Source organism: Hydra vulgaris, chromosome 12 (assembly GCF_038396675.1).
Source record: "Hydra vulgaris chromosome 12, alternate assembly HydraT2T_AEP".
Taxonomy (NCBI): domain Eukaryota; kingdom Metazoa; phylum Cnidaria; class Hydrozoa; order Anthoathecata; family Hydridae; genus Hydra; species Hydra vulgaris.
In genome coordinates this window covers 85,820,951-85,836,217 of record NC_088931.1, presented here as the reverse complement: position 1 = coordinate 85,836,217, position 15,267 = coordinate 85,820,951, and the positions used below count along the sequence as shown (strand labels likewise).

The window sequence follows — 15,267 nt, the reverse complement described above, 5'->3', positions numbered from 1 at the left end:
GGAGTCATAGCATGCCATGACATGAGCAATCAGCTGACAGGTGAAAGCACACAGGCAGAATTTCGTTGACAAGTGCCATTTTGCAGCGGACAAAATCAAGTGCAACTTTTTTGGTTTGTTTCATTTTCTTAAGTCTGGTCTGTGTCAACGTCACGGAAGTTTTTTAATAATTAAAGGAAGTATCCAGAAGTTTCCAGAAGTTTCCAGAAGAAGCATCTGGAAGCATCTAGGAGCATCCAGAAATATCCAGAAACATTCAGAAGCATCCAGACGCATCCAGTAGCTTCCAGAAGCATCGAAAAGAAGCATGTAGAATCTTCCAGAACAGGTTCACACAGGTTCATTTTACTATATGAGAGACATGTAAATCGACATCTAATTCAGTCAGTATATGGAAGTCAATCAGTCAGTATTATCAAGACAGTTTATCGAAGTGAGTTTTATCAAAGTGTTTTATCGAAGAACATCAGTACAAGAAGTGAAATACAACAAGTGTTTTATTACATCAATACAGTCTACATCCAACCAAGACTTTGTGTTCCACAGAGCATTAATGTATTATTACAAGGTAAATGTAACACGGTAAGCCTTGAGAAGCGTGATTATTTATTTTTATTATTTTTATGACTTCAAGTGCAAAAATGGCTCCCGACAGTCTTGGATTGGAACTAAGAAAGAAAACTATTGGCGATTACGTAAGTGAAATGTCACAAAAAAGAATTTGTGATAAATATCGCGTGAAAAAATGGACCGTATCAAGACTATGTTCCAAATATCGTTCTACGGGGAAGTTGGCAGCAGATAACAAAGGTGGAAGACCGCGTTTCACTAGAGAGGAGTCTATGATCGTCAGATCCGTCAAGAAGAATCCCTGGATATCATCAGTCGAGATACAAAAGCAATTAGAGCTGCCTCTATCGGACCGAACAATCAGACGACGTGCTGTTGAAGCCGGATTGTTTTCTCGACGCCTTGCAAAGAAACCGCTAATTTCACTAAGAAACCAGAAGAAAAGACTCTTGTTTGCTACATCTCATATTGACTGGAATGTGCAGAAATGGCGAACTGTCTTGTTCAGTGATGAATCGAAGCTCAACATCATTGGGAGCGATGGCATTTGCCGTGTACGTCGACCGGCTTGAAAACGCCTCGATTTACGTTACTGCCATAAGACCGTGAAGCATGGTGGAGGCAATGTAATGGTCTGGGGGTGATTTTCTGCTAACGGTCTAGGTCCAATACATCGAAACGATGGAATAATGGACCATTTCATGTATAAAAGTATCCTGAAAGATGTTATGTTGCCTCATGCTGAATGGAATATGCCAATAAAATAGGATTTTCAGCAAGACAACGATCCGAAACACACTGCAAAAGTATTGAAGCAGTGGTTTCAAGACAACCACCTATCGGTGATGGATTGGCCGCCATAATCTCTGGATCTCAACCCTATCGAGAACCTGTGAGAGATCGTCAACTGCAGAGTTAATCGTGAAGGTGTTCGTAATAAGGATCAACTGTTTGAACAAATCCAAAAGGCCTGGGCAGCGATTCCACAAAGTTTCATTGATTACCTGATCGAATCTATGCCTCAAAGATGCAAGGCTGTGTTCAACAACAAAGGATTTGCCACGAAATATTAATAGCGAAATACAGCTTGGTCAACATTTTGTCGAGTTGCACTTGTTTTGTCCAGAAGGAAATCAAATTTTTTTAATACTTTTGATTAATTTATTAATTTTTGTGTACAAAAAATGAACTTTGTGATGAATAAAACTTGAAAAACTTTGTCTCTAAACAGTTACATAGTTATTTCTCTAAATTGAAAAAATGCAGCACTTTTAAATAAAGAAACTAAATTAGCATTATTTGGTTGCACTCGTTTTGTCCGATACTGTATATATATATATATATATATATATATATATATATATATATATATATATATATATATATATATATATATACATATATATATATATATATATATATATATATATATATATATATATATATATATATATATATATATATATATATTATATATATATATATATATATATATATATATATATATATATATATATATATATATATATATACATGTTTTGCATGAACAATTAAATCATGTGATATTCTTGTTTTGAAGATAAATTTTTATCTTTTATTTTATACCAAATAATGTTTTAATAAGATTTGTGGCTATCTTAATAGCCACAAAATAGCTTTGATTTTTTTTTAATGAAATTAGGTTAGATACAACTGTATTAAACATTGATCTTTTTAAATGTAAATATTTAAATATTAACTTTTATCTGCTTCAGAAGAAAAAGTTAATTTCTTTGAGTTGAGCTTTAGTAATATGAGAAACTGCCATATCCTGCCAAAATAAGGATTTGTCAATGAAAAGCTTTGAACTGGTTGATTTATTGAAGGTAGTAAACCTGTCGATCAAAACAAAAAAGTTATCTGATATCATATTTTATTTTTAGTTATTATGTTCTATAACTAAAGATAAAATATATCTTTAGTTATAGATTTATAATTTGTAATACTTTTTTTCTTGATTCTTTGTTATAAACATCATTGGAAGAAAATATTTCACATAGAAAATATTTATACTTCTTCGAGAAGTTCCAGACCAAATTTGTTTCAATTAAGACAAGGCATTTCCAAAAATCAAGGATAAATCCATAATCTTCTTGTAAATATTCTTCTTAAAGCGCATTTGTTTACAAAAACTGTGCACTTATTGGTAGGCTGGGTTCTAAAAAAACGCAAACAATAAGATAAACAATAGCGCTCTTAAACTGGCGAGACTATGGTTGTTATGACTATGGTTGTTATGACTATGATAAACCCTGCGGACATTTGTTTTTAATAAATACCTTTTAAATGTCTTTTAAACGTTTTTTAAAAGTCTTCCAAACGTTGATGTCCCAAGAATGTTTAGAAGACGTTTGAAAGACGTTTAAAAGACATTTAAAACGTACCTTTTAAAAGCACGAATGAATAAATTTAATTTGCTGTAAAATGTATTTACTTTTTTCCATGCAAAAAATAAATAAAAAACTCTATAAAATGCTGGTTGCCATGACCTGTCCTCACTTTAAAACACTTAAACGTGTTCTTGGCCTGAATCGGTCAAATAAAGAAAAACCAAACATAGCTCGACTTATTTTTGGTAGCTTATGACAAAACAACAATAAAAACTTGTAACAAAAATAAAACTTTCAAAATTTAAAATCCAGCTCCAAAACCCGATATAAATATGTAGTAATATTGTTACTATCTTTAATGGCAATCAAGTAAATAATAGTATGCAGGAATACCAAATAATCACAGCTTCTAAATGACTACAGTCTCATAATTCTAGGGTTAATTCTTCACCAGTTTTTATTTCATTTGATGTGTAGACTCGATTTTCAACTAAATAGCAATTTGGATTTGAACTTAGTCGAATGTAATGCATATCAGCCCTTACAATTTTGGAGTATAATGCGACTAAGAAATCTTTTTCTAAATATTCCAAAGCAGCTAAACCCTTTTGAAAAGGATCAACACGTTTAATATAACATTTTGATGAAAACCATTTCGTTTTTAAACTTTCAATTTGATTTTTTACATAAGTTGAGCAATAAATAAAAAATTCGTTTTGCCATTGAATATCTCTGTATAGATCAAATGTCAATACTCCACGACAAACAGCAGAACCGCACTTACAAATTAATCCAGAATAAAAAGTAGCCTCTGTGGTCATAGTTTGATAATCATACGTTAGTTCTTCGCCAACAGCAATATCTCTCAGTGCAATAAAATTATAATCACCCATTAAAGCCATATTTGGATTGCAGCTATGGTTAAATAAAGAGCATTGGCATATTAACTTTTGATCTTTCCATTTACCTGGCAACGAGTATGTATCTTGATCAACCATAAAGTGAAAGTAGGTAATAAATTGCTTACATTCTGGATATTTGTTAAAACATTCAATAACTTCGTCCATCGTTTTTAATTCGTTGCCGACAGAATAGTCGCAAATATTACAAGCAAAAATTGACTCTCCTTTCTTAATATGTTCAGAAGCAAAAAATCCTTTATGATCGCAACCATACCTTTCACTTGCGTTTTTTAATATTATTTTGCTTTTCTCCATGTTAGGGTTAACACTAAAAAAACATGTTATAAACAAATAAACGTTTGAAGCAATGAAATGTTTAAATGTCTATATATTATGCTTAAATGCATTGAGTAAAAAATAATATTGATACAAACATCATAAAAAAATATATATATTCTTAGATTTCATTAAGTATGCCTAATAATGCTATCGAATGCACAAAATTTTTTTAAGTGTTCTACTTTTTTTCGTCAAACATAATTTTGGTCTACTTGCATTAATTAAATTAAGAAAAAAAATAATAGTTTAAAGTATATGCATTCTTTTAAATTTAGCTATTTAAATTATTTGTCCAATCTGCAAAAATAAAATATATTTATACACTTAACAAATTAATCAATATTTTAATATTCTCACTTGTATCATGTAAGTTTAAATCAAACATTTTAATGTTGAAATATTGTTTACATTAATTAAAAACTTTAACTTTATATTCAGCATGTTTAACCTATTTTTCAAGATATTGCTTTTGCAATATCTTGAGATATTGTTAAGATATCTCCGGATAAAATCTGGTCTTCATGATAATCCGTTTGATAATTTATCAACACGTTTGTTTGCGTAAAGATATGCAGACAGCAAAATAATCTTTTAAAATTTATTTACAATGAAAATGCTTATCCAAGCTAATATTATTTTATATAACTTAATAATAGCGGCGTTTTTTACGCTCGCATTTTTTTTACTCCCCAGTAAAAATCTCATATGAAATTTTTACTCCCATTATGAGATTTTTACTCCCATAAAATATTTTGCGGCATAATATATTTTTGCAACCAAAACCACGTTATATTTTGTGAATACGTTTTAATTACTGCGGTTTCTTGAGAAACAAAGAAGCGAGTATTTAAATAAAAATATTGAAACCTTTGTATTCTATTAATGCAGCAGCATATATATTTTTAATATTATCAAATGGTGATAATGTCGAAACTAGACCAAAGACGTCAAATCAATCAACACGTACAGTAATACTCAACATGAAAGCAGTGTGTTTCAAATGAAAGAATAGCAAAATGTGGAACTTTTGATATCAGAAAATAAATTGCAAAAAAGTTTGGAATAGTTAGAAAACATAATATTACCGCAGGAAACATCATCACTCTTTATCCTAGTGGAATTTATAAAATTAAAGGAGATGGAAACTTCTTTTTTGAGAGCATTTTTTTTTGTCATAACTGGAAAGCGTTATCATAACCTTTAAAACGTTAAAAATTATTAAAATTGTAAAATACATTTTGCCGCAAAATATTTTATGGGAGTAAAAATCTCATAATGGGAATAAAAATTTAATATAAGATTTTTACTGGGGAGTCAAATAAACGTGGAAGTAAAAATCTCATGCTGCACCGGATCGAGTAGATAAATAGGCACGCGAGATGAACCACGTGTCTATTTATCCGAAGTTTAGTATGCGGTCCTCAAACCAATAAATTGTTAAAATCTAAAAAAAAAAAAAGGGGAAGAAAAATGTACTATTTAATGTAAATTTTGCATTATTCAGTACTTTTTTTTTAAATCATGTTTATTTCAGTTACCATTTTAAATCAGTTATCATTTTAATTATTTATCAATTTAAAACCATGTTTATTTTTAAACATATCCACTACTACAAAATGACTACTACTTGTTAAATAAAAACCCTGTTTAATTTATTTTCACCATGAAAATCTTATCTATTTTAAAGAATAAGTTTAACTAAATTTTATTAATTATAAAACTATATATGCAAAACAAGTTACCTTGATGTTTCAAATTTTGTAATAAAGTTTTGTAATAAGTTTAACAATCTGCAGATTTTCTGTATTAAAAGTTATTAAAAACTATATAATATTAACAATGACTCAGGATAGATTAGATTTGCAAACTATATTACAAGATTTATTCAGAGCAAAGTTGCTTCTGCAGGAGCAACGCTCATTGGATTTGTTGAAATTATACATAAATAGCACTGAATACACATTAGTTATAAGTTTTTAGGTGCACTTCAGAGCTGTAACCACAATTTTTATATTTAGAGGGGTGGTGGGGGGCCTGGGGTTTCTTCGAATGAAAAAAAGAAAGATGGGGGGGGGGAGTTATAATCAAGAAAAAATTTGAAAATAATAACTTATAATAACTAAAACAAACTTTTTTAGTTAAATAATTCGAAAAAAATTTTGATAATAACATTATTCGATTTGACAATTGAATTGTGATGTGTAAAAACCTCACGTGTATTACAATAAATACTTCATTTTTTGCAATAAAATGCAGTATTGAGAAAATGTAAGGTTTTTTCAGATTTTAAGTTTATCTCGAGAAAATAAATGCTATAGAAATAAAGTTATTCTATATATTTTACAATAGACTTCTTATGAAAAAAATATTTTCAAAGAAATTATTTGGGGGCTTAGGCCCCTCCCCCTTCCCCCAGCGGTTAAGGCCTTAGACTTAGATTTTAGTTTAAACTAAATTTTTTAATTTTGAGACATTATAATAAAAAAGTTAGCAAAGTTTTTTGGGAGACACTTATCCTGGCAATACATGGCAAGCATTTATTACTTATGATCTGTAATCAACATTTTACATCTTCCTCTTCGAATGGGATTTTGCTTCAGAATCATAAGATCTGGATTGATGCCTGCGCTGCTCAAATTTGCGAAATTCGCAGAAAAGTGGCGAAATATCTAGAATATACCATCTAGAATAAAACACCTGATAAATTTAACTACAAACTGACGTCATATGAAAATAATAGTTTAAAAATGAGGAAATGCAGTTATGACATATATCCAAGCCTCCTCGTTCTGCCAACTAAAGATAGAGACGATATTTCGATATTTCGATAACGAATAAATAACGATAAATAATATGTTGTTGTTTTTTTTCAATTGAAATATTAAACCAAAAATTAAAAAACATACTAGTGTCCACCTGTTGCAAGCCACATACAATTTTTAAACTGATTAGAACAAATTTTTATAAAAACCACAAAGAGCACAAAATACTATGTTGTGTTCGGGGAGTTAAACTGTTTACAGTATAACAAAAATGCTGTTGAAAGAAAAATATTTTCAAAAAAATTTTTTAACGATGTGTCAACACTACATTTTATAATAATTTTTTTATTAATTAGTTTGTTGAATTGTATTTAAAAAATATACAAATGGACTAGGAAAAAAGGAAACAGATGAACGTCTAATTACCACACCACTAACGTTCCATAAACAATATATATCTATAGTTTTTTTTCAATTTTTTATTTAGAAACTCAAAAAAGTGTTTTCGGCCTTATCACAAAGCACAGTAGATTAGATTTTAGGTCTCGCTGGGGGTCTTGGGGGTTTTGATCCTAAAATGTACCTAGAATTGGACGACATAGAGTGGAACAACAACAACACCGGTTTCAAAATATTAGGTGTTACTTTTTACACCAGACTGAGCGATACTACCAATTTCAACTGGCTAGTGACTCTAAACAAAGTAGAGAAAAAACTCAAGTTTCTGGGACTACGTACTTTGTAACTTAGGGGAAAGACTATGTTGATTAATACGTTAGCAATGTCAAAAGTGTGGTTTTTGGCAAACGTTCGGCCCGTTCTCGAATGGGTAATAGAACGTCTGCACAGAGCCATTTTCGATAATCTGTGGCAAAAGACCAATTTTAATCCGGTCAAGAGAGAGACATTTTTTTTACCTGTCAAATGCGGGGGTTTCGGAATTTTATCACCGAAGGAGCAAAGTCTTGCACTTCGCCTTAAAACACTCTTTCAACTAAAAGAATGTGAAGAGGATAAAGCTCACGATTGTTACTACTTTTCAAAGTATTGGTTGGCGAGTTCACATATAAAATTTACAAACCAAAACCAAAGTTGGAACTTTTTAAAGCAGAACAATTTTCCAAAACACTGGGACAACAAAACGTCTCAGTACTACAAAACAACAATCGAAATATTAGGCAAAAACGGGTCCCTCTTTAACATCCCCCTAAAAACAACCGAAAATTTTTTTTAGAAGTGGCAAAAAACAAAAAGACAGTCGTGCCAGTAAAACTTTTTTGGAACAGTTCAACAAAAACAACAATGCCGTGGACCCAAGTTTGGAAAAAAAACTTCACCTCCCACACATGCGGACCGACTCAAAACATCCTCTTTCGTTTTTTACACAACAGTTTACCTTCTGCGGCCTTGCTAGCCAAAAGCACAAAACAACAAATTGTCAAAAATAACAAATGCAGAACTTGTGGTAAAATCGAGGGCAAGATCCACACCTTTGCCTACTGTCCTCCTTCTGTTGAAATTTGGGAGTATTTTAAACATGTATAAAACTCTTTGACACCCCAAAACAATTTCTCTCCGATAAATTCGATTTTCTCAATTGAAACAGCAAATTTATTGGAGAAAAACCTCACTTCGCAGCTGCTGTTGATACTCACTCAAACCATCATGATTGCAATATGGAACAGTAGATGCCACCACATGTTTAGTAACACAAAAGTTAAACCAATGGCAGTGATCAGGGTAATAATCAGGAACATTAGGAATATTATTACTTTAAAATATATTTATCATGTCCGTAGAAACATTGCGGACCTTTTCTGTCAACATTTTTGTATTAAAAACGTCTTCTACCAAGTAGAGAATGGAAATCTGAAACTTAACATATGAGCAAAAACAATTCAACTGCTTATTGCAAGTTCTGCATGTTTAGTAAAAATATACTTTTCTCTGGAATTTTTTTATGTTATACAACAAATTTATTTGTTATATATGATTAGAAAATCACTACCAGCCCTTATTTTATGAAGTATTATTTCAACATAGAAGTGTTTATCTTTGGTGTTCGTAACGTAAAGTTTGTGTAAAAGTCCTGCATTTTTTCCAATTTTTTTTCTCTTTTCTTTAAAAAAACATTCTTTAACCTATTTTGAATATTCTCTATTTCTAACTTTATTTTAACTCTCGATTTCTTTCCGCACAACGGCTCTAAAATAAAATACCGAAAATACAAAAAAATATAAAATCAAAAAAATATTAAAATATATAAAAAAAAAAGTGTATATATATATGAACATTGTTAAACCTATATATTGTAAAACGTCATAATTAAAACCTGAGTTAATGTATCTTTAAAAAAAAATTGTAAATGTTTATTATTTTGTAATAAAAAAAAAATAAGAATTAAAAAGTTTGTGTTAATATGGTATGCAAAAAAAAAAAAAGATAAGATTTTTCTTATCTTCAAACCATCTCCCTTATCAATGTTGCATTTATGGTCAAACCCAGTGAAAAATAAAACCGTGTCCCACATGGGTTCCGCGTGGGTTCCGTGTGGGATTGATGGGATTTACGTGGGACGGATTTTCCTATGGGTATCCGTATGGAAATTTGTCACCTTAAACCCATGTGGGTAATCCCACGTGGGTTACATGTGGGAACCATATGGTATTTACACACATGGGAAATCCCACGTGGGTTTCCTGTGGGATTTGCATGGGAATTAATTTGAAAGCTGGAAACTAAAAAAAAAACTTTTAAAAAAAAACTTAAAAAAAAATTTTTAAATCAACATTGCATTGCGTTACGTTTACATTGTGTGAAAATATTTTATGTTAATATAGAGAATGACAAGCAAGTATGTAAGTACCACGAATAATGTTTATCTTTCTTTATAGAAATAAGATTAAGATTTGTGCAAATAGACGTATTATTAGGATAATATAATAGTTATTTGAATATAGATCTTGAGTAAATTATTTGCAAACAATTAACTGATGCAAGTTGAAATGTTGTCAAAAACCAATCTTGCATGCATGGGACACTGCAGTGTCCCACAAAGAAATGGAGGTTTGAAAGTCAAAGAAATTCCCAATTTTCTTTATTAAAAAAAGAAAAAAATAGGATGGAGATGGGTTTCTGTGACTTTTTTTATGCTCCAAAATTTTTAACTTAGATATAATAAGGTCCTTAAGACTTAAGGGACTTACGAACTACATTGAGGAACAAAAACAGGATAATTACAGAAACTTTTCAATTTAATCTGGAGTACCACAGTGTAATTAGGAATAAAGTCTCTGGGTCCAGTATTCAAAGTAATACGATCTAAAGTAATATATAAATTAAATAAAATGCTTTAAAATGCATGCAGTTATACATATAACTCCTGATAGTTAACTATATATATAACTAGTTATACATGAAATTTATTATATAAACTTATTTTTTAAGGTTATGCTTGAGCAAATTAGTACCAATTAAGTTCAAGTTCTTATTTATTCATTGTTTTTGTTAATTTTATATTTATTTGTTCAAATTTATCAGTTAGTACTATTTTTTACTACAGTAAGAATGTTTATCATTGTTGAACGTGATTTTATTAGTAACTTAATTTTATTTTCAACATATTTTGACAACACCCTTTATATTTTAAATGATGACAGTTTTATTTTTCTATTAATGTTCAATTTATTTCGTTTCAATAACTCAGATTGAATCTTAACTGAATTATTGTAAGCTTTGTACGAGATTTGTTGTATATCAAATGGTGTTGTAAATAAAGTAAAAATAATATATATATATATATATATATATATATATATATATATATATATATATATATATATATATATATATATATATATATGTATATGTATATATATATATATATATATATATATATATATATATATATATATATATATATATATATATATATATATATATATATATACATATATATATATATATATATATATATATATATATATATATATATATATATATATATATATATATAACATTAAAACAATAAAACTGATACAAAATTTCACTTTAAAACGAATACCATTAACATTGTGATGATAATAGCATTAGGAAACTAGTTTCTGTAAATATCCTGTTTTTGTTCCTCAATGTACTTCGTAAGTCCCTTAAGTTTTATGAACCTTATTATATATAAAGTTAAAAGTTTTGGAGCCTAAAAAAAGTTGCAGAAACCTCCCTATCTCCCCCCTATTTTAATTTTTTTATTTAATAAAGAAAATTTGACTTTTAAACCAGCATTTCTTTGTGGGACACTGCAGTGTCCCATGCATGCATGCTTGGTTTTCGACAACATTTGAACTTGCATCAGTCAATTGTTTGCAGATAGTATACTCAAGAACTATATTCAAATATCATATGAACATGTTAGAAAGTGTTCATATGATATTTGAATATCACAAATTTAATAATATTGTTGTGATATGTTATATAAATAATACCATAATAGATTATGATATGAAAATAAGGCAGGATATGAAGGCAATGATCAAAGAATAAATTTACTTATAGAAATTTAGATGTTTGTTTATTAGTTTTAAAATATTGTATTATGTGTGACCATGGCCTTTTATAATAACAGGCCTTGACATCACGCAACAAAGTTGTTAAACTGAAGGCCTATTCCTAATACTGTGTTTATATTTTCATCTTTTAACATTAGACGAATGTTTGTGTTTGCGCTTTTTTAATAAATCTTTAAAATTTAATTGGTTTATAAATTAGATAGCGCAACTTAAAGACGATAACATTGTAAGGTTCACAGCTTTACATTGTAAGGTAATAATATTGTCAAACTAACAATAAGTTTTTTTAATAATTAAAATGCCTTTAAAATGCTGTGTATCTCTTTGCAAGTCTTCAACTACAACAAAAATATCAATACTCAACTACAACAAAAATATTAATTTATAAATTCCCGAAGAATCTAGAGGAGAGAAAAAGATGTAGTGAAGCTATCCCAAGAACTGGTTTTATTGTTACAGACTATACAGCAGTATGTCAACTTCATTGGCCAAATGAAGCACCTTTTGAAAGCAAATATGGGAAGCAACAACCTTTAAACCCACCATCTGTTTTTAAAAATAATCCGCCTAGTTGTTTAGCCACACCAACAAGTAAAGTTAGAAAAACTGTAACTTCAAGCGGTTTTCGAAGCATTTTACCAGATGAGTTAAATGATTTTCTAAAAGAGGATGAACTTATATTTGACAATATTCAATCTTTGTTAAATGATAATAACAATGTTATTGCTTTCCAGCTTAATAAAAAAAGTTTACACATTCAATCAAAAATGTACAAACTTGGTGTTCCATTATTTATTTTAGTAATTTTCAATGATTATTCATTTGTAGCTAACAATAATGGCACAACTTGTAATATTTCATCTTTAGCTGTAAACAAATTAAAGTTAATAAAAACAAAATCAGCTTTATTTGAAGCAGTTAGATTTTTAAAAAATAAAGAAAGTTCGCTTCAGTCAAATATTCTCTTCGAACACCTTAATGCTATGAGAAAAGTTAATTTTGGGGAAGTTTTATATACTTCAGATATTATATGTAGAGCATATGAGTATTTTGCTATGCGACGAAGTTTATATGATTGTTTGTGTATTGACTACAAGTTGCCAAGTATAAGGACTTTAACACGATTGACTTCAAAAATAAGCTCAATGGAGGACCTAAGTTTTATAAATAGTATTTTTATGAATTTAAATCCATTGAAAAGAACTTCCATACTACTAATTGATGAGGTCTATGTCAAAGCTTCATTACTTTACCAAAGAGGTGCTTTGTTTGGTCAAGCAGTAAACTACCCTGAAAAGTTAGCTAAAACAATTTTATCATTTATGATTAAATGTCTTTTTGGAGGTCCAGAATTTATATGTAGAGCTCAACCTGTTGCAAATCTTTTCCCTAAATTTTAGTTTGCTCAATGTCAACAAATTGTTGATACGATAAATAATATTGAAAATAGTAAGACACTGGTAATAATTACTGATGGTAACCGTGTAAATCAAAGATTTTTCGGAATGTTTGGTTAACAACATCAGGTATATATTTATTGTATGATTAAGTGCATCCCTTAAAATCTATACGAAACAATTGGTTGACAGAAAAGACTGACAAACTTCAATTTTTGAACAATAAAGAACTGGCTTTGGCTAAGTGGAGTGATTTAGAAACTTTATATAAAACTGAGTGCAATAGTCTTTTTAAACTCTCTAAACTTAAAGCTAAATCAGTTTATCCAAAACCAATAGATAGACAATATGTATAGTTTTGTTTGTCTGTTTTTTGCGAAGAAACAGTAGCTGCACTAAGAACGCATCCAGAGTGTTGTTAATGTCAAAGCACCTGGTACTGGCATTCGGTTTAGAAATGAATTATGCGGAGAAATCCACTCAGTTGGTGATCAACAGTTACAACTGCTACGAGATATTGCTGAATTGTCAAATTTTATGAAACCTACAGGCAATAGCCTGTATGTTTCATAAATAAAAATTTATGATGATTCTACCAATTATTATTATAAATATGAAAGTTATCTGTATAGCCTAAACAGAGGCAGACTTGAAATTCCTTCTGATACTCTTGTTTAATGGTCAATATTTTGCTTTTTTTCAAGGTGCTACTGACCCTTTATGCAGAACATTTTGTGTTACTCAGTTTAAGTTCATTGCTGCTAAATATAAATTTAAAATCACAAAAAAACAATGCAGAGTATATTCTGATATTCTTCTAAAGAATTACTCACTAATTACCACTTGCAAAATACTAAAGCTATCATAATTTATGTGAAAATTAGTTTTGTAATTAATTATGCTATTTACTTGTTATGTTTTTTATTTTCTCATTAGCCTATATGTCTCTCAATATGTTTGGATTTGTAAATATTTACCCTGTTGAGATATATTGATAAAACTTTTTGCTTGAATCTACTTTTGTTGGTGTTTTTTATTGTTGGTGATTTTTATTGTTACCGTTTTTAACAAAAAAAAATTAAAAATACAGTTATCTTTCTAATATATAGATATATACTTTGTTATGGTTCTGCTTGTTATTGATACTATTTAATATTACATAAATATTCTTAATGAAATTTGAAGTACGAAAAATATGATTATCTTTTAACAATTTTTTGGTTTTCTTTTTATATTTCCGTCTTTACAAGAGATTATTATTAGAAAACATAGACTGCCATTACACCCTACCTAATATAAAAATATATCAATATAAGTAAAAGTGAAAGTTTAATCGGCCTTCAGTTTTTACGGCATTTTGCGCAATGTCAAGGCCTGTTATTATAGAAGGCCGTGTGTGTGACGAAAAAGTAAAGATACTTTTGCATCCAGTGGCTATTGCACCCAACGTCTACATCATTGAAAAAGTAGGTTTTTACATTTTTGTTTTCGTTTTTTTGTTTAATTACTTATCCTAATTGATCACTTTTTTTTAGGATTCTCCTCATGGGTTCAAGCTCCTTACGCATAATATGTGTTCAATTACCCATAATACGTTAGTCATTTTAAGTAATAAATTAGGAAATAATTATTTGTGAAATATTGTAGTCATTAATGACATAAACCTGGCTAATAATTAAAATTGCTCGACTAATAAGGTTCCTTATTAAAATTGCTCTCTCTCTCTCTCTCCCTCTCTCTCCCTCTCTCTCCCTCTCTCTCCTCTCTCTCTCTCTCTCTCTCTCTCTCTATATATATATATATATATATATATATATATATATATATATATATATATATATATATATATATATATATATATATATATATTTATATATATATATATTTGTATTTTTTTTTTAGAAAATGTTTGAAGAAAGTTAGAAGATACTAAAAACCTTGGTATTATGCAATTCGAAGTGATTTAATTAATTCAGTCGACAAAAAACGGCGTGTAAATCGCAAAAGAAAAAATAATATTTTTAATATTCATTTTGGATGTATTGATTAATAGCATTTATTTTAAAATAAATTCATTTTGCAACACGTTTTTTAATTTTATAAAATTTCGTTATAATAGTTTAAGGTAAATCCCACATAGGTTATAGGTGGAAAATATCACATGTAAAAGATCAAAAATGCTACACATTTTGAATACCAAATGGGATAAAGTAGCAAATACCAGATTAAGTTAAGCCTCTCTGAAAGCTTCGATGATTAATTTTAAATTACTATTTAAGTAATTTTTAAATTAAAAGAATTTTAAAAACTATTATAGAAGCATTCGGACTTTCATTTGTCTAGTATTGACTACTTTAATACCA

The 15,267-nt window shown here is 29.0% G+C and overlaps 1 protein-coding gene and 1 long non-coding RNA gene across 2 annotated transcripts; one reads left to right on the top strand and one right to left on the bottom strand.

Annotated features, from left to right (window-relative positions):
- Positions 1-3,013: 3,013 nt before the first annotated feature.
- LOC136089089 (uncharacterized) lies at positions 3,014-4,664 on the bottom strand. The gene is made up of 2 exons (XM_065814808.1): positions 4,538-4,664; positions 3,014-4,169 (listed from the first exon to the last, which is right to left on the bottom strand). Exon 2 carries the CDS (start codon positions 4,154-4,156, stop codon positions 3,365-3,367), a length of 792 nt encoding a protein of 263 aa, XP_065670880.1. The 5' UTR covers positions 4,157-4,169; positions 4,538-4,664; the 3' UTR covers positions 3,014-3,364.
- Positions 4,665-9,713: 5,049 nt separating this feature from the next.
- LOC136089088 (uncharacterized) lies at positions 9,714-14,989 on the top strand. Its single transcript, XR_010642791.1, has 3 exons — positions 9,714-9,800; positions 14,440-14,498; positions 14,807-14,989. It is a non-coding gene; the product is annotated as an uncharacterized LOC136089088 (long non-coding RNA).
- The last annotated feature ends 278 nt before the right edge of the window (positions 14,990-15,267 follow it).